This window comes from Acanthochromis polyacanthus, chromosome 14 (assembly GCF_021347895.1).
Source record: "Acanthochromis polyacanthus isolate Apoly-LR-REF ecotype Palm Island chromosome 14, KAUST_Apoly_ChrSc, whole genome shotgun sequence".
Lineage (NCBI taxonomy): Eukaryota > Metazoa > Chordata > Actinopteri > Pomacentridae > Acanthochromis > Acanthochromis polyacanthus.
This window is the reverse complement of record NC_067126.1, coordinates 33,488,138-33,513,654: the sequence shown is the minus strand read 5'-3', so window position 1 is coordinate 33,513,654 and position 25,517 is coordinate 33,488,138. Positions and strand designations below refer to the sequence as shown.

The following is a 25,517-nucleotide window of genomic DNA, read 5'->3' as shown; positions in this document are numbered from 1 at the left end:
GAACTGTCTATACAGTTGATTTGCAGCAACAGTAATGAACTTTCCACGCAGGAGATGAAAAATGTATTTCTGTCACGGCAGCATCAGTCACCGCAGATTGAGGAGATAGTAAACAAGATAAAGGACGTCAGCCCGGCTGGCTCATTCCTTCAGTGACCGCACAAGCTGTCTCAACCCCCATCAAATGAGACCAGACCTGGAGATTCTGTTCCAATGTAGGCCAACAACGCAACACGCCGTCAAGGGGAGGAAAGCCGTCTTAATCCCGTGCTGCAGTCACATTCCACCACTATCTGCACTTGTTTATTTGAGTTTCAGAAACACTTGAAATTCACTAATCCTACTTGCCCTCTCCAGCCTCCACTAAGAGCTCCTTACGGCTGTGCATCTTTGAATTGTAACCCATCCAGATTGGGAAATAAGTCCAAAGCAACTGTGTAATAATGCATTCTGTTTGCTTGATGTGATGACTGAATTCTCTTTTATGTGTATTTTGAAAAGCAGAACAAAGACTTCACAAAGGGAGGGCAAACCTGGGCATGTTGAATAGGAAGACTTTTGGATTTACGGTATATATCTGTAGAGAGCAAACAAAAGAACAAAAAAAATGCAGCTTACTTCATCTCTGGTACTTGCTCAGCCTGGAAATCTGAAGTATAAATTACTCCACTGAAGTGCTCATCTTCAATTCAAAGGTTAAGACAGTCTTTGACATACATTCTGGTTTTCCATCGTCCTAAAACTGTCACACACAATCTATGGGATTTATCTGCGGGATGCAGGAGCTTTGAGTGGAGCTGGAATAAATTGATAAGCCCCCATCTACTCAGTACATCAGCTTTAAGATTCTTACATCCTAATCTTCCTTTCACCAATGTGACTGTTGGCAAAATATTACTGGCCATAAATAGGGCTGCAGAACTTTAGGTGTTTTTGTTCAAACACCTCGGAACACGTGAGCTCGGGAAGGAAATGATAGTCGAAAGTTTATGCTATGATCTGTGTTTATAAGTCAATACATCCTCAGACTAAGATGACAGCAGAGTGTCTCAGTGTGTCTGGTCATTATTGCTAAAAAGAGGATTTCACAGCAGCTCTGATTACATTAATCCTTCAAGAGGATGAAATCCCTTCTGACAGGGAGAGCATGGGAAATCAGGATATGTGCGAAAGGTTGATTATCTTAAAAAAATAAACGGCCACTATTTAAAAAAAAAAAAAGAACGCTCCGCAGAATCAATAAAAACACTGGCTGGTATGAGATAGTGAGCGAGTGCATTCCTTCATGGAGGATTTCCTGGAGTGCTCGTCACTCAGATGTTGAACAGACAGAGGAGCTTTAGATTTGAGCAGAAGAAAGTCTGAACTGCAGTTCCACAGCCTCTTCGCCTCTTCTCCTGTGGCCACGTCTTTAGTTTTTTCTTTCTCTTTTTTTTGCTGTGGGGGTTTTCATTCCCTGCCACCCACCATGTGAATAATGAGCTCCACAGATAGCAGCCAATGAAGCGACCCCCCCGTTAACCAATGAAACTTAACAACCATGTCCAGATCAGGTCCTTCCTGCTGGGACTGACCAGCCCTGCTTCACACTCCTCTGCCACCCACACACACACACTAACACTCACACTGCTTCAAACTAGATAAAACGCAAGAAAAAAAAGGCGTCGGAGAAACTGCAGAGCTGTCACTTTACATGATCTCCTCAAAATTCACCACTCACTTCACATACATATGTAATTGGAAAGTAAATGAAGTCAAACTGGCTGGGGCTGTTTGTAAAATTTTACACTCTGTTTACACCTACACTGGCAGACACTGGCAGGCAGTCCAGACACAGTCTACTTGACAGATTGATTTCCAGCTTGCTTTGAGGTGTTGGTGCTGGTAATGTGACTAACACAGGGAGGTGCGATGAATGTCTGGCCTCAACATGACCAAAAGGTGCTTTGAAGTCTAGTCTAAGCACCTAACAATCCCGGCCATGCCCAGCTGTAAAACTACCAACCCACTTTATCACATCTTTCTCAAAAAAAAAAAAACACTACCTAGCCTGAAAGAAAAGACACAAAAGACTTCCGAGTGAAACTGACCTCCTAGCCAAAAGTATGTGCTTTTATTTCTAATTAAGATCAGTGTAAACTTGGAACTAAGGCGGTGCTTCTGAATTAATTTTATAGGCCCAGCTGACCTTGATAAAGGAGCAACTGATTGGGAGGTTTGACCATTTTATTTTGGCGTGAGAAAATGTGTGGGCTGGTAGAGGAGGGAGGAGGGGGAGTTGAGGTTGACAGTGGTCTTTGAAAAGACACTTTTGAATGTCACATAGTAGCATTCCAGCGATTGCTATTCAGGAAAACCGCTTCCAAAGCTTCCAACATGTGAAGACGAAGGCGCATGTAATCCAAAAGAGTAAACACTTCTTATTCTTGTCCTGGAATTCGCAGCTTAGGGTGTGACTGATAGGAGAGAGCGTTCAAAAGAGCCACCTGGGACATGTGAGGCATCTATGAAAGACGTGCACGACTCATTGCCATCAAATGGCAACCAGACAATGTAGCTTTTCCCTTTGCAAATGTTTGATTAAGTAAATGCAGGGCCCCGGCTTGTTCAAAAAGAAATGTAAGGCTAAGTCAATATCTCCCTGCTCAAAGATGGCATATTAATGATTGTAATTCTCCTCAGCTTGATCATCACTCAGTAAGTCATTAAGATATCAGTCTCAGTGAAGGAAAGTTCAAGAAGAAAGAACATTACACCGTCTTCCTCAGGAATTAAAAGTGATGGGCGCTCTCCAGTGACTCACCGCAGGCCAACTTATCCAGGCGTTAATGCACATGCCCTTTCTTTTCGTCCTTCCCTGAGAGGAGTTTGAGTAATGATGCGCACCACTTTGTTGCAGACCAGCATTTAGCTGCCTTAAGTCAATCCTAGCATTTGATGTGGAGCCTGGATCACACCCAGGGGGAAAGCCAACCCCGCTAATATCAGCTACGCTCCGAACGTGGAAAGCTTCTTGGCTGCTCCTGCACACTCTGCCATGCAGACACACAAAATCTATTTTCTTTACCCCAGAAGAAAAAGAGAACACCCTGGGGTTTTTTTGTTTTTTCTTAAAAAACTTTCAGGGAACACATCCAAAGTTTTTCAAGTGGGGAGCTCGAACAGTAGGGAGACAAAATCACAATGGCTCATAGAAACGCCTGCTGTCTGCTTTCCTGGCGTCTCTCCCGCTGAATGCAGTTTGTCTGCTGGTCCAGTGTTATGGCATGATAATGACTCCCCCAGCTCTTCAAATGCCACCTCGTTCTACTCTGGAGAGAGGGCAAGCAGGTTAATTACCATGACAATGGGGGCACTAAGAGTAGGGCCGACGCTGGACGCCCCACACGAGATGACCGGGATGACTTTCTCATCACAAATGGAAACAGGAGGCTTTGATTTCCTGAAACGCAGACAGATGGACGGGGTCACAGCATCTTTGTCTAAACTATTAGGCAGCCCTTCCTCGCATTTTCTTCACAGGCGGGGAGCTCTCAGTGGCTCTTTAACGGAGCTGCTGGGTGGACAGGCCTTCTGCCCTAACGCACTCCCCCAGAGCCACCGCCTTTGTCTCCCTGTTTGACTGTGAGCTGTTCATGAAGTGAAGAGGCTAATCAGTGGCTGTAGAGCTATTCACAGGGAACCACTGTACAGCATGGGCCCATTCGGTACAATTGTTAGAGTGGCCACAATAGCCCTGTGTTTTGACACACTACACACAGGCCCTGAGTGTGCACTCGACTCATTGATGTGAATGGGAAGCGTGGTGATGTTTGCTGCGAAAACATTGACTTCTCGCTGCAAATTAAACTTAAGCACCATGCCCTGGCCTGCATCCCGAACGACTGACTCAAAAAAACATAGGATACAATGAAATGGATCAAATCTGGAGAGCCCTTGAAAGTGGGATGGCAAAGCAGCAGAAACAGCAACACAGGCATATCATTATTTTTAAGGGCTTACATCAAATCTTGCCTCGTGTATTTACAGCCTACAAGTAGGATAAAGAAGTGTTAACTGGGATGACTGTTATAACGGGGAGAACTAGAAGTCTATTAAAGGCTTTTTGGACGTTTGCACAGTGTTTCAGCAATGTTAGCTGGTTGATTATGAAAACAGTATGCTGTCCTCAGACTCCAAGCCAGCGAAAGCCCTTTTTCAAACATTAAACTCTGCCGAATGATGGGTGCCAAGAGCTGATGTTGGCTATCACAGTGGAAAGGAGCGAAACAACTCTCACAGCATTATGGTGAAAACAAAAGAGGCTTGCCTTCTCGACTGCCTGTCACAGAATGTTTCAAGAAAGACAAATGACACATGTTTTTCATCACGCATTTTGTTGTAGCGACGATCCGACAAACTTAAGCTGCGTCAACAGCATTAGATTCTTCAGCCACCACATCGTGTTCAGCAGCAGAACTTGGTTGTTAATTTGGTTTATTACTGAAGTTTAACTCAAATATTAACAGTAATCGACTTTACGGTTTACACATAAATCCATAAATGCAACAGAAGTGTATTTTTTTAAGTAAAACAAGAGAAATCACCTATACATTTACAGATGTGGTGGGAAGCACAAAGCACAATAGGTCTGTTGTATCCAAGGCAAATGCAAATTACTTAGGAAACAATTTGAAATTCAAAAAAGGAGTTTAGAAATCAAACACAAGGGGTGATTTTTGCAAGGCAGTTGCGACTAGACACTGATTGTGATTAATATGAACGCTGCATTTGAGGCCACGTTAAGTAAGCATAAATAACTGCAGCCTCTCTGTGTTTTAATGAGTTTCCAATTAATCACCATGATTGTAACGATGTGTTTTGCACTAATTTTTCTAGCATGCATTCCTCTTTGAGTGCACCAGTGTCTGTGAGCTTTAAAAACAAAAAAAAAGCTTGTAAATCCACGCGAGGGCTGCATCTAATTTGTCATCACTTTTACAAAAACGCACTTCCTATATGTTATTTTGGGATGTTTTTATAGCATGAAGGAAAAGCAAGAGGAGAGGAAAAACAGATGCACAGAAAAGGAAAACTTTCTTCCGGAGAATATGTGTTGCTCTATTTTGGGTCCTAATGGGCTAACAGCGCTGAATCCTGGCTTCAGCGTCTCTGTGAGGAGATGAGAGCCTTTGACAGCTACAGAAAGCATTGTTGAGATTTCTACTTAGACCGGGGCTCTGCTAGCGCATCCTCCTTCTCATTTCAGCTCCATAGTGTTCTCGGTCTACAGTCTATACAGCACATCTCCGAGGGCCTTGTCAACAGCTCCCGGGGAGTCTGATAGAATATGTCAGCACTATCTTTTCAGGGGAGCTGTCAGCGCCAGCTTTGTATCAACCTTCGTCAGGACAGGGCACAAAACACAAACAAGCCCTGCGGGAGGCATACCATAATGCAACCGACTGAAATTCCTAATGACTACGGAGAGCAAAAACAATCACGGTTTGCTTTCAAAAAACCGGCAGGCGCTTAACCTTTTCGGGTCTTGTTCAATTGTGCCCCAATTATAATAGCAAACGAGTATGAATGAAAGCAGAAGCAATCTAAGTAAGCGCTAGCTGAAAAGAAAGCAGTTTTTTTTTCTTGCGATAGTCTGTGTCAACAGCTCATGATTCCTGCAGGCATGACAAAACCAGTCCTGTCGTGACTCGTACACTTTATGTTGCATTATCCTCCGATAATGAGGCATGTATGTGGCATGTGTCTCATTCATGAAAGAAATGTAACCGCACTACCTTGGAGCACTGCTTGTGATTCTGGCACCACACCAACGATCCATTATTCTGTGAAGGAGAAGGAAAAACATCATCAGTCATTAGCTGTTGAGAACACATTTACAATAATCATCAAAAGAACACGTAGCTTTGACCCTGTTCTCTCCAGTCACAATATATCTTCTTACTGCCTTTCCTTAAGTCGTGGCCTTTTTTGATTAACAATAACGCTAACAGTTGGAAAAATTTAAAAAACACAACTTTGAGTGCTGAGTGTATATAACCCGAGCAGGGAAGTGGGGTCATCGTATTGAGGCTAGGGCAAAACCTCTGGTCAGTTTCAGCAGAGCACGGTGACCTTAGCTTTTCTGAGGATTTGTTTGATCTCTCAGCAGACGTCCCCGAGGTCACTGAGGCAGGAACTGATGTCAGCACTCCTGTGTAGACTGCACATACTGCCAATTTCCTCTAATTGCTGTAGAAGTGCCACCTTCTGCACTCCAACAAGGCAAACATTTGGTCCTAATAGTGCTGCGTTTGTGTAAAGCTGTGATGTGTGAATATGGAGGATTATCAAGCCGAGGACCAGTTTGGGAAAAAAGGCTTGGGCAAGTGGTAATTTCCTGGTTTTTTTTTCCATTAGGACAAAGAATTATGCTGCTATTCTCTGCAAACATAATCCTGCTTGGATAGACGGTGAAAGGTGCGCGCTTCAGAGTAAATGACCAGTTGATCCCCACACAAACACAACATGTTTAAGATGTTGTATGTGTCAGAAAACAAGACATTTAGGTGAATGTGTGACATTTGCAATAGCTGATTTTCTGCCCTGTGGTAGGAATACTACCCTATTCTTAAGCTGATATGATGAAATAACTGCTTTTTTCTACTTCCAACTGATACAAAGCAAAAAGTATCAGGTTTTTGGAGTTGGGTTTTTGGTCCTTTGATAAATTTTGGGTAATATTGTCTCATCCTGTTCACTCTGTGCTAGAAAGAAGGGACAATGCTATTAGAATGGTGAGTGATCTAAAAGAGTAAAAATACAGGCTATAACACCACATCAATAACCAGAAAGATGATCGTGAATTAGAGAAGAGAAGAACTGCGACATCGGGTGGGTTCATCGCCATGCCACCACAAAATAGAATGCAAATAAACTGGGAAAAACAACTCAGCATATAACATTTAATTAAATTCTATCCATTCGCTTCAACATAATATAGTAAGTATTTGTTGTTCCGACATATGGCATCTCTGCAACAGCATGAAAGTCATGAAACAATAAGTACGTGCTATATTGGAAACCACAATGGGCAGATCCAGAGCGGGGTCATGGGGACATGAAATCACAATTCAGTAACAAGTCACACATATGCAACACATAAAGTTAATGAGGTTGTTGACGCTGCTTGTGGAATGTTGTCCTGCTCTTTCTGAAGGGCTCGGTAAAGCTGGTGAACATCCTGAGGGAAAGGATTATGTTGTCCAGCACATCTATTCAAACAAAACATACTGTGGTAGATTGTTTGTCACACCATGCCACCTGAAACAAATTTCTAGAAGACAAATGTTGGAGTTGTGGACATTTAAGTATCCTTCAAGTAGCCTCTTCTTGTTTTTCTTTTGTCATCTGTGTCATTGGTAATACAGCTGCATCTTAGGACGGTGTAATACAGTCATTGGTCAAGGAAGCGTCTGTGTGCTAGTCATGTTTTATGATAATTGTCATTTAAAGCCTCAACTCAGTATGGTCGAGAACTTTTCACCAGCTGAACAACTCCAAACAATCTTTATCTGATTATAACAAATAAATCAGATTTTTAATTTTTTCCTCTTAATCATAAAAAAAAGATCATTTGCATGCTGCACTGAGGATACAGTGTCTGAGTCTGAAAACTGATGCCAATGCAGATGAGGCTTAAACCAAACATTCTTTCAAATGACCAGCAGGGGGCAGATCCTCTGTTTGCAATGTTTAGTTGGGCTCTAGGAGAAAATTAACCTGCTTCTCTCTGGATTTGTTAGCTCAGTAAACATGTTCCTAATGAGTTTGTAGTCTTGTTTGCTAATTCCAAGTGTTATTTAATACAGCATGATGTTTCGTCTTCAATAAAGTTATGCCTTAGTGCAAAGCAACCTTATGATTGACAGGTCGTCCCTCGCTCATCACGTCTGGTTTCAACAGACCAAGATGATGATGGTTAAATGTCAAACTTGAGATGTCAAAATGGTAGTCTGTCTTGATTACACATATTCATTTGATCTATTTTTACAGTCAAAATATCAATTGCAGCCTCTTTTCCCCATTCTTTCCCAGACCTCTGAGTAATTAACAAATAATCAAATGAAAATACTCTCGATGGGGTCTCCAGGTTTAGAGTTACATTAATGGAATTCATTACACTTAATGACCTGGATCTGGCCTTGACTTTTGGACGGTCCGTGTGCTATGAAAGCATTAAAGCAGTGACATGCAGCCAAACTTTAGGGGCGTGCAGGCAAAAGGTCTGCTTAAGTTCAATGTCAAGTTCAAAGCCTTTTCCCACAATGTAATCCAGAAGAAATTTCCCATGAGGCATTGAGAGAGAAGTTATCATTAAAGGGTTTAATTTGACATCCAGTACCAGTAAGTGCTGTGCTTTTAGTGTCAAGGATAATGGTCAAAAGGCTTCAAAGGAATCTATGACTGGATGGTCATGTCTTCAGAAAATCTCTTCCGCAAAAAATTGCAGATAAGGATGAAAAATCTGAGCACTAAGGAGACATGGAATAGTTGTTTAATTTTGTTCTCAAATGAAGTGGAAAGGAGAGCTAATTTGGCTGAGGGCTTTAGTGTGCATCAGAAGGTTTTCTGCCCTTTTATGCGAAAACGTCTACCTCCGTTTGGTCAAATGTTGATTAAAATATGACTTATTCCTCACTAGTATATCATTTTGTCATGTGTTGTATGATTAAAATCCTTGTGGAGTAACTAAATTATTTTTAAAAAAAGCATCAACCCCACTGAGCCAAACCTCGTTGGTGGCACCACATAAATAAAACTCTGACATTTACACAGGCAGCCAATGCCTGCAGATAATTTATACGGAGTGTCACAACTCTAGACCATGTCCTAAATCATCAATCCTGTTTTTGACACCTTTCTTTGCCCATCCATCAAGGGAGACAGGGCCAGATCCACAGAGGAGCTAATTTTGCTGTGTGACAGCATCCCTGTAGTGGAGAAGCTCAGCAGGATGTTGCCCCAGCTGTCCAGGCCTGACCCCACCATTTCAGGGACCAACGGGGGAATAATTATAGGTCAGGACTTCATCCCTCTGACTCACTATGACATTCCTCTGCAGTCTGAACATTATGCAGTGCTGAGGACTGTCAAGGACTCCAGCGAATGAATTCTTTCCAGATATTCTCCTGTGTGACCGGGGTCGAGGAGTGGAGGCCAGACAGTGGTCTTATGTGTGGCTACAGTGAACTCTCCTTTGTCGGTGGCAGTGGAGTGACTAGAGGAGTCATGTAAACAGGGCATTTATCACAGATATACATTACGGTAGTTGTCAGCTGAGAAGTCAGAGCAGGTGGTCAGGAGCGTGTTGCATTGTCAAGACAACTGAGAGGAACACGGACAAAACCTCTTTTATCTGTGGGGATGCCATTGCGCCTTTTGAAAATGGAAATCTTTGTGTCCTGTGAGCCACTGATTTGGATTAAATGGATTTCCGTTTACACTGATGACTTCTTTTCAAATTGCATTTAATCATGCCTGTGCTTATTCCAGGATTTAACTGCTGGAAAATACTGCTGTTCTAAGAGAACTTGTACATTTCTGGCTAAGTTAACAGGAGACAGGACTTCAAAGGACAGACTGGTGTCTCTGTCTGTCCTTTGACAGCTCAGGGGTCCTCAGGAATCACCGAAACAACTTCTCCTTGAGGGCACTCAAATAAAGGGCCTCAAGATTTAGGCTTTGACTTGAGTGGGTGTGAGGGCTGTGGTCATTCTACCCATTAATTATTCACTTTATATGAATTATTCGACAGACGCTCTGAAAGTGAGCTAATGTGTTCAGCGCACATCCAATGTTAACATAAAAGGGTGTTTCAGAGATCTCAAACAGCACTGGTGTAAAGTTGTCTCCACTTAGGAATGAGGGCTATTTGTCAAATGAGGTAGCTGAGGGTGTAGCAGCACTGGGGGCTGAGATTTACAGACAGAACTGTCATGGTTTAAAAGCATTTACAGAGAGGTGAGGCCAAGCTACATAGATCCCTATTCATCTGCTGTCTTCACTAATGAAAAACCCCACACATGAGACGAGCACTGGCTGAGGTCTCATTCCACCGCAGGTTATTTAATATCAAAGGCGAAAACAAGGGGACACGGAAAAACTCCCTTCCAATGTTTTTTCTTCCCCTCGCTTAAAACACAAATCTCTCAAGCGAGATGCTTAGACTTTACTGTGCAGCACATTAGAAATGAATGACTGAATTTAAAATGTTCAGTTTTTATTGCTTTGAATGTAATAACAAGACCTCATGGACACACCTTGTTTTTGGCTTCACAGGTCCCCACATAAATAATCCACTACAAGGCTGATGCTTTCAGAATACATTATTGCATAGGGCTCCCAGCTCGCTCTTAATATTTTAAAGTGTCCGAGGCTAATATTTATGGTTGGGTGTTCCCTTCTGTCTATTGTACAGGGGTGACAAGTTCCCCAAAAGTGGAGTAAAATGTCAATAAATCTGTATTTGGAAATACTATTACATCAATAAATCTACACTTGCTATAAATCTGACAACCAAAGGACTACCCATGGGTTTCCCAACTCTGCGACTCCATGCTTGTTTCCATTTCACACTAATTCAGAGCTGTGGCAATTAAAACAAAGCCTCTGATTTGTACTCTGATTCGGGCACATAAAAAGGAAAGACGCGTGGGTGTTCTTAACATCTGTAATAACATCTACTTTCTCCAAGTATTCCAGTGTTCGCAGAATGATCAAATTAAAGCTAATATGAAAAACATTTTACATTCCAGCTGTGAGATGTGTCGAGAGGACAAATTGCCTCTTGTACCATGACCAAAATAAGTAGTGGCCCATATAGATTACTAGATATTAAGTAGACACAGTAAAATATGAAACAGTAGGCAAAAAGTCACTGCTTTGACACGCAGCCGAGGCGTTTCATTTCCATTAAAATGGAAAGTGTTGTATGTCTTGGTTTTCCTATCGAGTATTAAATGACCCCTGAAGGATGTCCGAGTTGAATTAAGAGGTCTGTCGTCTCAATCACTGGAGTGGAGCTCTGAGCTGCCGGTCGGCCCGCTGCTGTAATAAGATCTGGCAGAGGACGCAGATCCACCTGTAGGTTGTGCTGACTGAGCATGCTCGGCTGTTGTGGCAACATTGCATTAGAGCTTATCACATTTAGCACAATTGGGCGCCAGCGTTTAGCAGGAAGGTGACCTCGGCGGAGCGGCGCTGGTAGCTCAGCGGTGTATCCTGTACATGCCTACGAGGTGTGATGCTGGCATTTATTGGCAGGGCCAGGGGGTAGAGGGCAGGGAGGGGGAGGGAGCCATATGTTTTTGCAGCTGACCAGACCCCCCATCCTCACATGAAAGGACTGCTGAGAACACAAGGCATAAGACAGTCCTCACAGATTATCAACAATTCTATTCTTAGACCCACAAGCTTACTCAAGCAACCTTTGCTTATCGCTAACCACAAAAATTGCCCCTCTCTTTAAACAAATACCTCCCTCTAATTTCCCCCCTCAGACTCCGGGGCTCTGCACTCAATTATATTGACTATTAGCTGCTCCTTAGAGGTGAGACTCCATCAGTTATTTGACTTCTTAGCCGGTGACTAATTTCATTTCCCAACTTTGTAAGCCTGGCCTGCAACACACTCTTGGACTCTTCTCAAAACAAATCCCAGACCTGACTTGCCAAGTTTTCACTTTAAGAAACACTGGTTTCAATCTGTGTTTTTTGGATGCACAGCACTGCTATTTTCTGTCCTCGCAGGATGTTCATTGCAGCTGAGTGCATTCATCCTGCAGCCCAGTTGTATATTATCCCTTAATAAAGTTGCTCGAATTAACCGCAGCGGGTCCACGTCCCAGGGACCTGCATTAGGAGCTACTACACTAAATCAATAGGTGCTTTCAAAGTTAAATTAATTGGTAACAAAGACACAAGCAATGCTCTCTGCTCATTCATTAGACCTAATTACAAATGTACCCTGCTCCACTATGTTTCCTGACAATTAGCCAGATTGTTAGGAAACACTGTGGAGCGGGACAGATTTAAATAATAATTGATAACTGAATTGAGGTTTCTTTAATGCACCTTGAGAGAGACAAGCCTTGTAAATGCAAATGAAGTGAGTATAAAAGCAGACAGATAGCTGGTGAAAAGGAGCAGAGGGGAGAAGGATCAGTGACCGACTCCAGAGTCCTGGGAGAGAACAGTGTGTCCAGTGGAGGGTGAAAAACAACTTCTGACACCACAAACTGAATCATCCAAAGAATTACTGCTAATTTATAGTAGCTTCCAACCAGGTCTGCATCACAACACTGCTTCGTGGGGGACACCGGAGTAGAAAAACCTAACGAAATTAAGAAAAAAAATCCCCACTCTGTGAGGTAGGAGGAACAGCAGCCAGCCAGCACATTTGTATTGAAAGAAGTGGTATCTCATTTTCCAGCAATTAGCAAGTAATGAATGGAAACTGGCTCCACTGAGAGGCATTCATCATCTCAGACCCAAAACCCCTGCAATGTGTTAATTAGAGGAGATATATATTAAAAGTGCACCACTCTGCACACCAGATTCTGCAACTTTGCAAGCAACTCAAAACTCTAATATTGTGGTGCAACTGGTGCTGCAATTTTGGTTAAAAAATCTCTTGAATTGAGGCAGACAAACAAAACTAATGGAAGTCTACAGCTCCATTAGTGACCTGCTCCTCTCATCTCACAATGGGGCTCCAGAGAAACAGGTTTGACTTATAGTGGCAAGCATCGACGAATACGCTCACATTCATTTAAAAAAAGAAAAAACACACAGCACTGCTTTTCGGATTTCGTTGCCCGTACCTGGGAGTGCTTGAAAAAAGCAGAGATGCGAGTGATGTGCAGACTGAGGCATCTCGAGGCGCATCTTGCTCGATAAATGCTGGCAGTGAAGAAAGAGTCGTCCTGCTTCCTCGCACACACACTTCCCGGGCTCGTAAACGCCGTAATCCACAAACACAGGGTCACACACACGTTCAGGCTCCCGGAAAACATCGTCCCGCTGCTGTGCATTTAATCCCTCCTCGGATCGGACAACACTGCGTGCAGGCTCCGCCGAAGAAACTAAAGAAACTTCAATTATACACTGGGGAGGAGTCACGGGCTCCACGCGCCCTGTGATTGGACGATCCCTCCGTGACTGACAGGCACGAGGAGCGTCAAAGCAGGTAGACTGTGCTGCATAGTCCTGCACTGTATTCAAAAGCAAGGGCTGCCTGTTCAATGAGCAGGCCTACAGGGGAGAGAATCAGCAGCATCTGAACGGAAATCATCATCTATAATTACAATTTGGAATAAACTGAAGTAAAATAGAAACAAAAAATAGATAAGTATGATCCAGCACCTTGCAGTAAACACAAAACTGCAATGCCAATCTGTTTTTTCTGGGTGATTTTTTTCAGTATTGTCCACTCTTGTCTCTGTTATATGCTGTTTATGTTCTATATCTGTAATTCACCCACACTTATAACCAGCAAGTGTAACAGAACTGTGACTCTATATCTTAGATTGTCACTGACTTCAGTTCTAATGTCTAATGTTTTTATGTTTTCAGTAGAATTGATTTATGATAAAAAAAACAAACACACAAAAAACTTGTAAAATAACTGGGATCAGTTTCACAAACATACCTATGTCTTAAATCTCACTGACTTCCGTTCTAAAGTCTAGTGTTTTTATATCTTCAGTAGGAAACATTTATGATAAAAACAACAAACAAACAAAAAAACATAAGTGGGATCAGTCTTAAATCTCACTGATTTTAGTTCTGAGGTCTTTTTATAACTTCAGTTGGAAAACATAGTGAAATAACACACATGCACACACACACACGCATACACATACACAAACACACACACACACACACACACGCAATGTATCCGAGTGCCAATCACACCATGCAGAATGTTCCTCCTTGAAGAGCTTCAAGGATATTTTGTTCAGAAAGTTCAGCAAAGAATCTAACAATGCAACAAAACAATGAAAAAAAAAACTATTAAAACCACAGTCAGTTTCCAGCAAGACTCGCAAAACTGTTTCCACTCATTCTTCCACAATACTATCAGCAAAACCACAAATTTACATGAGTCATGCATTCCTTCTTTTTGTCAGTAGGTGTCACTGACTGTTACCATGGAAACATGTCTTAGGCTTAAGTTAGCGTAGATGTCAGTCACGTGGCAACTTTTAAAGCTTGGAATATGTAATTATTAATCTTTTTTAAACTGTCTAATTTAGCATAAAACTAATCTAAGAGCAAATTTTACACAGGTTTGAAACTAAATCTGTCTAAAATGTTGTGTAAAACCTGATTTCATTGTCTAGCTTGAAAACTTGCATTACAAGCCACCTTTAATTTGATACAATAACACAATTACAGTACTATGATTTTCAATTTCACATCCATCAACAGCCAGAATGAACAAAGAATGGTAGAAAGTGAAGCACGAGGGGTCAATATGGGAATTTTACATTCTCCGTGAGGGAACTCTGTCCCATCATTTAACATTAATAGACACACTTGTCTTCAAAAGTCCACATATTCAGTTTGCAAGTTTTCTGTTATGACTTTAAACTCGAAGGACCAAGCTGGGACAATCTTGATCAACGTAATCAGGAATCTTTTCTTTCAGATTGACAGCTTCCTCCAGAGCCTCATTAGGCATTTAAGTGTTTTCACAGACTCACTCATTTAGATATCTTCCGGTATCTTGAGATTTGTGTAGAAAATCGGTGGCAATTAAACACAAAGTTAAGCTAAAGGTTTTCTATTATAAAACTGCTTCATCAAACATGTAAAAAAAAATGGAGATTGTGGGCTTATTTCTATGTTCATTTGTATCATTGCTTCCCTCAATTTAATATCTCAAAGCATTTTTGGCAGCCCCAACCTAAAAACACACATCATGTACAAAGAAAATCAGATACACACCTGTCTATATACACAGAGGAGTTCGACCTACTGCCATCGACTGATGATACAACTCCCATGAAATGCGGAGTAGACAGATTTTCTGTATCAAACCCTCACATATGGCATTGGAGATGCTTGCCAACATCCTAGGGAAGCCCTTTCCCCCCAAGCTCTCGCCTCCCAGTTTCACAGTAGCTTGGAAAAACAATTCTACATGGAAAACTATTAAAGCCATCCTGACTGAATTCCTCACGATGGACTCCCAACTTCTGGCATCAGTTCATTGCCTAAGGTATGGAGCAAATATGACATGTAGGAAAAGCTTGAAATCCTTGCTATTTATTGGAGTTAAAGAGTGAGTATTTAATTAGAAAGTTCCCTCAAGGGTTTACAAGACACTCCTGCTTTTGTCAGCTCCTGGAGTACTTTCCTGAACCCCATTACAGCCGCAGCATAATGAAGTTTTATAGGTGTTGCTCTTAAACCGTATGCAGAGTGGGAGTGAACACACACTCGCACACCATCATTAGATTTGGCTTAAGTCGCCATCTTGCCTTGGGCCTGTTATGCATCGAGCCAAATAGTTGGACCTCCAACTCTCCGCTGAAATGGTAATACATCCATATTAACACATCCTTAGTAACAGACAGTGTCTCTAGCTATGATGGAGACTGTGGAATCAAGCTAAAAAAATTCCCATCAGATACAAATTCCCCTGTCTTTGATAAAAACTCAACATTCTGGTCAGTGAGAGTAAACAGACCACAGTATTGAGGACCCTGGCCTGTTACACTCTTTGGAAATAGAGCTTCATATCATACAAATCAGCTCACAGCTTTCTAATGATAAGATGGATCCTTTCCCTGGTGGTCTCAGACATACAATGCAACTTGGGGTGAGAGATCCCTTGCCACTCTTAAAATATTTAAACGCGGATGTCTGTGTACCTTAAAAACAGTGTAATGGCTTAATTTGTTGGCTTATTATAGCCATGTGTGGTGGGGTTTTTATAGTGCGCAGTGGAGGAAACACACTGTCTGTGTGCGGTCCTGATGTCTCCTGCAGCCCGTGGGACACGTATCTCTCCGACGCCATGCTTTCATTGACTGGGAAAAGCCTCCTCCAATTGTGAACACAGACTATAAACCTATAAACCTAGTTAAAGAGGGCATGGTTGTCTGACTGGATTTCATCTCAAACTTATGTCACGGCATTATTCGGCACACCTATGTTTACAATGAGTCTCCATTAGCAACATGTGTTTACCTCTTTAAATAGACCTGAAAGATACACTGAATATACTCTATACCTAAAATGCCACACAATACTAGGCATATTTTTTCCTGTAAGGTGCAAAGTTACAGATAATAAACTACTATTAGAACCAGTTGCCAAGATCTGCTGGTAAAATTCCTATTTCCAGTCATCCCCCGTTTGACCCCATTAATGAAAGATACTCGACTTTAAAGGCTCCTTCTGTCTCATCTCCAAAAATAACATCAACATTTTCAGTGCTTAGGAGCCAATCAATACCCCAAAGCTCAGTGTTAACCAGGAATTACTTTTGGTTCCCATAAGATTATCATATAACACAACTTCCCTTCTTTCTTTGTGGCTTTTTGTTCGAGAACACCCTTGGTAACACTGGAGCCTCTCTGCAGACATTATCCTGACAGACGACTGGACATGCCGGAGTGACAAGGGACCGGCTGCAGTCCCAGAGCTGAAATTAAAAACCTGAGGGTTTCGGTTACTTGATCCCACTAAAACATCTCAAAAGATAACACACCAGTATCAGTTTTCAGCCTGCATACTCCTGACAAAGAAGGTGCACGACGATCAAACACTTATGATTCTTTGATGCCCAAAAGGTGCAGGCGGACTCATAGTTCATGTCTTTGAAGAGGGGCCACACGGATCAGAAGAGACCACCGGCTTTTGTTGTGAAGGCAGGCAAACAAAAGAGAAGGAGATTAGTTCAGATTAAGGAAGCATTTGAACATGAAGTACAATAATGCTGGAGATGCTAGCATGCATCTAAAAGCATTGTTATTTACTCGTAGTCATGGGAAGAAGCAGTTGTCTATGTTTTAAAAAGGGCACACACATTAAATAGGTAAACAGATATTTCTAGTTGTGTTGCATAGCATATGTGAAATCATATCTGCTTAAACAGAAAAGGGTTTCTATGTGATGATAGCCAAAGCTGTGAGTTAATTTTTTTAATCACTGATGAATCTGCAAAGTCATAAATTAACATGAATCTAATATTTTACTGATACTAATTCTGAGAAAAAAAACTTCAGGAAAATCAGCAGCCAGTGTTAATTAAAAAAAAAAAGTGATAACTATCTGTAAGAGCAAGCTACAGCAATGACATCATCATAACAGATATCTACAGGATGATCTACCAGGAAGAGACAATGCTCACATATAGCGGCTGATTAAACGCCTTTCATCACATGCCAAGTTAAGCAAGATGTCATTAGTCTTGATGTAGCGCTGAAATAAATATCTTTTTTACTAATTCATATGGTTTGTCGATGCCCCTCAAATAACATGTTATGGTAAGACACAGTATCACCACCATCACACAGTTTATTAATCTGGGGTCTATCGTACGCGTGTCATTTCATTTGAGATAACTGGAGCGTATTAATTTGCATGGAAAGCAAGTATTTAATTCTACTTGTCGATTTTTTTCCCCACTAAATATTGATATGACATGTAATTTAAAAGATGTGTCGTGTGCTTCTCTTGCAAATGAGAAAGGAGCTACTATTGATTTATCGTATTTGGACATGAATTCTATACATCCTCTGATCCAGTATCTTTCTGTGATACTGCACGCTGAAATTCTTCCATGTGAATCATGAGTAGATGTCTTCACACTGATAAAATATATGATGTGGAAAATGCTTTTCTTTTTTCTTTAAATAGACTGTCTTAGTGATAAAACTGTACAGGCACCCTTTTGTCTATTCATTGGCGTGTTCACAAGAATTTCTAACATTCCCTGTGAAAATATTTGTCTTGTGTATGGGGTTGGAAAAACCTAGTTGGCGTGGAGGGCTTCTAAATAAAAGCCTGCGTGAAATATTTTCCTTCTTTGACCACATCCCAAAACAATGCAGCGTTGTGAAATCAAGGAGGGGGATGATAGTCCAGTACAAGCTGTATTCACATATAAACCACCCACTCAGAGCTACAGTTACATTTTGGTCTCAGTTTAGACAGTGATGGTTGACTGACAGCTGAATATCCCTCGGTGGTTGTTAGCAGGTTGGGTAATATGGTTCCAAATGGTTCTGGTGTTTATTTTCAGACTGGATATAATAAATAGACTAAGAGGACACAAGGAGGACACAGTCATGAAACAGCATTGACTAAGAATCCCTCTAGACGTTTCTGAGTAGGTTTCGTTCCATTTTTGCACCACTAGATGGCAATGTGGCCACAGACAAATCTGAAGCCCAGACTGGTGCTTTGAGACCTCTCTCACTGCCTCTTTTTCTCACAATATTTTCCAGGAGATGATCCAGCGTTAATATCCAACAATAGAGAATTTATCAAGGGGGATTTTGTTCTCTTGTCTGAGGCAAACAATTATCAGATATGATGGGAAATAGAACACATTTTGAAACTCAATGTAATCTCTCTTTCTCTGTATCTGTCCCAAACACACATGAATGCACATACACTAACACATTTAGATGTTTTTACACACATCTATTACGTAGTCTAGCAGGATTTATCAAAGTTCTATAACCTAATTTGGTAGGGAAATGTTAACAGATGGCAACGCACTCTGCGTCATTTTATTTTACATATCAGTTCATGAGATGCTTGACATCTCCATATGAATGACTTAAATCGGGACGTGTGATAACTCCTTCCTGTCTGTTATACCATCCTAATCAGTCCCAGCCATCGTGTAAATCTCTCTGCTTCTCATTCTGATCATCGCTTATTTCCACAGAGAACAACAGTAACCATGACAGTCATATTCAACTGTAATCTCCTAAACCTGTAGGTCAGGAGAATAATTATGTAGCGTGACAAGTCACAATGCTCTGCTGGGTGAGTGGTAGCTCATTACACACTATTATGTTGCTATGACAAAGTAGGAGGCTGAAACCAGTGATACACTGCACAGCAGACATGCTCATTCCCGAGCTTCTAAGCTAACAATGCAGTGTCCCTGGGAGAAAACTCCTGTGAGATTCTTCTGGCAAGAAATCAGACAAAAGAAGCCTTTTGTAATACTCTCAGGTTGTACACTGAAAGAGAGTCCAGTGTTAGATTATAGGAGAAGATCCCCAGTCTGGTTTCTATACATCAGTTTTAAAGTAGCTAAACAACAACTTATAAGAATGTAGGAAATGACATACCATGTTTCAGTTTGTTTTGTATTTGAGTTTACCCTTAAATGATCCAATTTAATTGATAGGCCTTTTACCCCCACAAAAAAGGCTTGAAACTGACGTGCGTAAACATTCAAACTTCTTTTGTGTAAAAATAAAGGTTTGACATTTTGGGAAATATATTTATTTGCTTTCCTGCATGGAACTACACAAGAAGATTGATATCACTCTCATTTGTGCATGCTAAACATGTAGCTGGATCCAGAAGGCAGTTGGCATTAGCTTGGCATGAAGTCTGGAAACTGAGAGAAGCAGTTCACACATAAAGAATGCTGTATATGAATTGCTTTTATGCCTACAAACACCTAAATGTATACACAGCAGTTTGCCATTGGTGTGAGCTGTAGCTAGGCAACAAGCAGAGACTCTAGGAAGTTAGAGGTCCTGGAAATGCAACGTTTTTTCACTCTGGTTTATTATATTTTAAACAAATGACATAGAAAGTGGTAATTGGTGAGCAACAGAGGTGCTGATAGGCTGGTTTTGTCAAGGTATTAGCCCTGTTTCCAATATTACACTAAGGTTACTCTGTGTTAGATATCTCAGATGCTAGAATAATATCTCACCTCATGGATAATGTAGAAACTGCCCTTTCGTGCTTTACAATGTTTGTTGAGGGCCAGTTGGATTGTAGCATGTAATAGGTAAAAAGTAAAACAGTCAGACTGAGGAACAAAATCACTTTTGTGTCTTCTCAGCAATTTACAGCTTAAGAGGGAATTTCCAAAAGGTTTAAATGTCACTGTAAGAAGAAAGCATTGTAAAGTCATCAACTGCTATTGTGCCGGAGGGGGAGGAAAGGAAAGGCAAGTCTGTTGGTTGCCCAGGTCACCAACCCTTGACCTCTGTCCTCGACCCCTTGAATCTCTGACATCTGTCTGCTTTCCCGCCTTCTCGGCCTCCCCCCTCTAATGCTCTGCCAAAGGAATTTGATTATAGCTCGTGGTAGGAATGTGACTTCCTTAAGTAATGCAAATGTTTCTGTGAAACACTCAGATGCTCTTGTGAAAATGATCATGATTCGGGGAACAAATGTGATATATAAACAGCATGTTTGCAGCAGCCCGCATGCTGTATAGTTCCTTGGAGCTCCTACGAGCGCTGAACTGCTACGTCTTTGTTTTTTTCTGTGCTTGTGTGAAACCACACCATTTGCGGCTGAAAATAGAGATGTTTGTTCCTGTAGTCTGCTTTTCTTTGTCTGAAAAATAGGTCTGTAGGCTATGACATAACAGAGCGCCACAGAAAGCCTGCTGCCTCTCTAGCTGGTGTACACGGCTGCAGAGGGGGATGGGAGGAAGACAGTGGGGGAGGTGTTGTACAGTGTACTCACACACACAAGGCTTGCTTTCTCTCTCTAATACCACAAGTTTGAATGTGCATGCATGCACGCACACGCAAAAAAATATCCAATAGCCTTTCTCTTCCAGACTGCCCCCATGCTCCTATTCTCTCTGCAGTGTAAATAAAGCAGTGGGATTTAGGGAGCTAAATCCAATATGTCAATGGACACCAGAGCACAATGAGAAATAGATACCCGACTGGATATTCCCCTGCCACAGACTGAGCTTTCCCCACGCTTCCTCAGCCTAATAACGACACAACAAGAGTCGTGTGACTAGAAGCACCCTTCCCCCACTCGTACATATTACCAATGCGCCTCAGTGCTGTCTAGAAAGGTCATGTGACCCTCATCAGCTTCCCGGGTTGGGGGAGGGGAGGCAGATTGAACCTGTTCTTTGTTAGGAGGTCAGCCCCAGCTCTATGGCAGGAAGCGCTCCTACCGTACACCATGCAATAGAAGTGAAGGGACTTAGAGGAAGCCGAGTTTTTGGGCATTCATGCAGTAGAGAGCGAGTAGACGAGGCCCACACAGCACAAGGCAGCTTCTGTGGTTTTTACATGCTGATGTAACAGTGTGAAAGCTAAGTGAACCAATTTCAGGACTTCTCTCTGATTATATTCGGCCAACTTGGAAACAGCTAATATACACATGAGTGGAGATGGGGACGGTTCCACAGGCTTACAGCAGAAGCACAAAGCCTAAAAAATTAAAGCAGGAATATTTACTGGTTTAAATAAATTACAATAAATATAGAAGGGTAGTGTTTCTTCAGAGGTAGCTACTGAATGCAAAGTTGCACAGCAACTTGCGAGAACTTCAGTGCATTTCTACTCTTTGCAGATGATGTCGGTCTGTGCTCCATCAGACTGTAACCTCAGGCAGTTTGCAGCAAAGTGTGACAGGGTTGGTACAAGGATCAGCACTTCTAAAATCCCAAAGGAGAGTTGTTTTCTAGGAAAAAAAAGTGGTATGTTCTATGAGGGGTGAGGCACAGCAGCTGTTTCAAGAGAAAGGAGTACAGGCATCTTGGAGTTACATTCTCAGGTGATGGTAAATTCAGGTAGTGGGATCAGCTGCGGTGTAATACAATCTGTTACACAGAAAAACAGAGCTATAAAACAAAGCTCTCACTTTACTGCTCTGTCTTCGCTGCTCAAATTCCACATAGTTACAGGCTTTGACTACCAGCTGAAATAATAAGAGACTGACAGACATTTATATTCTGAAGAGTGCTAGGTCAGAAACACTGCACTATCCAATACCAGAAGCAAATTTAAAGCTGCACTGCAAAGTAAAATAAACGCAAGATTGCACGTGCATAACCACATTAAAGTAGGAATGTTTAATTTAAACATATCACGCTCAATTCACTCCTGAAGTAAAAGATTATTCATCATCCTGTCCAGTGTGAGCCATATGCATCTTGCAATTCAACCACTGTGAAACTGCACCTCCCACAGTGGACCACATCATAGCAAGTAATCTTCAGTACCCTTAGCAGGGCTTTTTAAAGAGGAGTAATGTCACTTTTTATAAAGTAATAACATTATCTCATAGCATTGAACTACAGCACTGTAAGAACCTTACAGCGAAATGACAGGTAAATGATTGATTGAGGAACATGCCACACATTTTGAAATGAAACCAAGTCATATTTGAATACTGGTCTGGATGTACGAAAGAAGCACATTTCTAATATGTCACTTTCTGGGAAATGAGATGACTCACTTCATTACTGAACTCCATATGAGAACTTACTGGTAAGAAAAGGGCTCGGAAACTGTTATTTGGCAGACTGGAGAGCTGAGCTCATATATCCATTCATCTGCTTTCATCAAATATGGATTGCCCCAGAGAACTAATTTGACAGGACTCTGTTTGCAGCATATGGTTCTGTAACACCACATGCACATCAGAGACTGACTGACTGACATCTGCATATCCTCTGTGAACTGTCTGCATTTATTTTCATTGTCTCTAATTCAGAATTTAACAGCCAGCTTGCATTCCAAAACATAAACGCCTCCTGTGATGATTAAACTCCAAAAAATGAAGGAATAGAAAAAGATATTACAATAACATCCAGCAATAGGCAAAGTTATGAGGTGACATCTGCTAATTTATAGGCTTAGTATTACATCCAGGAAATTAATAGAGATGGCTGTTGATGTTTGATAGTTTCTTTATTGTCTCACCTTCCAAAAAAATGAACAAAACCAACAAAGATTTCATCATGTGAGTACTCTCTGTGTATTAAAAGCCAACTATGTCTTATTCCTTTGTGCCACCATCCCTTGTTACCAAAATGGTAAAAACATGTCTGATGTACTGGCTGACATATTCCGAATGATGATCTTACTACGCTTATTGTTTCGGTCTGAAAAGGTGCCCAATGTATGAAAAACAGAATAGAGACAATGAGACAAACAAATTCTTGGTTTGATCTTTCCTTTGGATAAATAGGTGTAGAAGTATCCTGTCTATTTCCTGTGTGAAGTCTTCTCAGTCTGGGCTTTGATTAGAGGCTCACTGATGTACCCATTTGATATCTTGTGAAACTTGTGTTGGTATTACACCCAACTGAGAATCAGAAGGCACCAAGGATATATCAAATGCCTCATATAGTTCTATCTACTGTGCATTGGTTGAGCAGCCCTGGGGCTTTTTTAATGTGACTGTAAAACAACATTCAAACAGACTGACTTGGCCTCAGTCCTCTTGACTGAGTGTATCACCTATGGGTAGCGGGGCAGTTAATGTGGTAGCTAAATGATGACCATCATAGGAAAACTTCCCCATCCATTACACAAAACCCGGAGTGACAGTTCCTTTAGCTTGCGTGAAGACGTAACACTGCTTGATAAAATCCCCAACACTTATAGTTAAGTCATATAGCTGTGACCTGTAGAGGCATAACATCCGAACAAATAATAAGATGATAACTGTAAGTAAAAGATGTCTAAAGGGAGATTTTATCAGCAGTTACCATCATACTTTCTCCAAAACAAAAAGTGTTACTGTAATCCTGTCATAATCTAAAAAGGGGACTTTCCTTACCGTGCTACTCAATGTTGACGTCAAAGATCTCATCAAATCTTCAAGATGTTTTATGTCCTTTGCAACCAATGAATAGAGATATAACAGTCGTCGCTTTTTCATTTTTACTGTTTTTAGGTTACCTCCTATGGTCTCATGTAACTGCATTTTCAAATTCTACATTATGCGTGGACAATCAGGTCTTCAGAATTTTCTAAACTCTTTACTGGCACCAAAAGAAAGGCACATTTTAATTTCCAGCAAGGAGTAAAAAATACTTCCTCATGGCCAGACATTCAAGAAAAAAAGGGGTCAATTGATGCAATTTTATAAAGGCCGATGCTAATTAAAAGTAATCAAGGACGGCAATAACTGATATATGGAACTGCACAAAATTTTGTAGCAAAACCTTGGTTCAAACACGTTTCATATGTGTTTAATTAAAAGAGACGTATTCAGCATTTATCCTCAAGTGTCCTCACTCATGACGTGTGACTAATCAGATAGTGCTATGGGCGGAACATTCTCGAGGCCTTTGAGTGACTACAGATAGAGTTGTCTCGCACAGCCAGACCACTCTGCAGCACAGAATGGAGGAAATAAAAAGGCTCCGGCTTAGTTGAATTTCTTTAAACCAATCACAATCGGCAATTCGAAACCAAAAATGTGCTAAATATTTTCCACAACATAGTGACCGGAGAGCAATTTTGATGAAACATTTGCATGCAGGGAGATGAGCACGGTAATTAAAATGGACAAGTCACTAAAGAAAACTGACACATTGCCTTGCTGGAGAATTGAAATCCTCAGCAAAGTTTTACATTTTGGGTGTGGTAGGTAGCTAGCCTGGGGGTGGTTGTTGTTGTTTCTTGTAGTCAGGGGGATATTGAAAACAGTTCAGATGTAATATAGTGGAATGGAAGGAGAAAAGGAGAAAGTTGTGTGAAATGCACTGGTAGCCGTTAATTTAGACACACATACAGACTACAAATAATCTGAAAAATATTGTATATTGGAAATGATTATCGACAAAGATAATTCGTTTACCTCAAGTATATTTCTTAATGTCTGATTACCTGGAAATAATCCAGATTAAGCATGCAGTCAATCAATAGTGGAATCAGTTTACAAAACTGCCTCCTTTCCTTGTTAATAAAATTCCAATACTTTGACAAAAAGAACAAAAGACCAGACCTTATCATCCTTAATGGTATTGCCATTTTTACATTCATGACCTTCGTAGGTTTATGCCTACGAAGTGGGGTTATAAATGGAAGACATGCATATGTTAAAAGAAAAAAATCTTAGTTATATTTAAGAAAATCATTTTGAAAGTCCAGAACTTGTGTATAACTTGTCATACCTGTTGAGTGAGTTGTAAGAGCTAAACAAAAATAACATTATTTTCATTTTTGTGAGCAATCATTTCATATTTCAAAGCAATCTACAGTATTTGTTTTGTATTATTGTGACATTAAAATACATATAGATAACCATCTTTTTTGTTGGCGTGTTTAATAATTCAACTCACTCATAATCAGGGACTGCTTGATCCACTTGTCCAATACTGCAGGCTGTAAAGACAGGAGGAAAAAAAGCAGTGAAAATTTCTGGCTTTTGTCTTGAAATGTTTCTTGAGATACTGTTATTCAAAGACGGAATTTTATTTCAATGTGTGCAAAAATGTGCTCAAAGTGGGTCGATGGGAAATTTAATATATATATATATACAGTGCCTAAC

General features: G+C 41.0%; 1 protein-coding gene across 1 annotated transcript in view; it reads right to left on the bottom strand.

Annotated features, from left to right (window-relative positions):
• LOC110957632 (anosmin-1) overlaps window positions 1-13,131 on the bottom strand; it is a 49,796-nt gene extending 36,665 nt beyond the window's left edge. The window contains 2 exon segments of the mRNA XM_022203755.2: window positions 5,778-5,825; window positions 12,863-13,131. Of these exon segments, the coding sequence (XP_022059447.2) occupies window positions 5,778-5,825; window positions 12,863-13,072 (258 nt within the window). The 5' untranslated portion in view covers window positions 13,073-13,131.
• Between the last annotated feature and the right edge of the window lie 12,386 nt (window positions 13,132-25,517).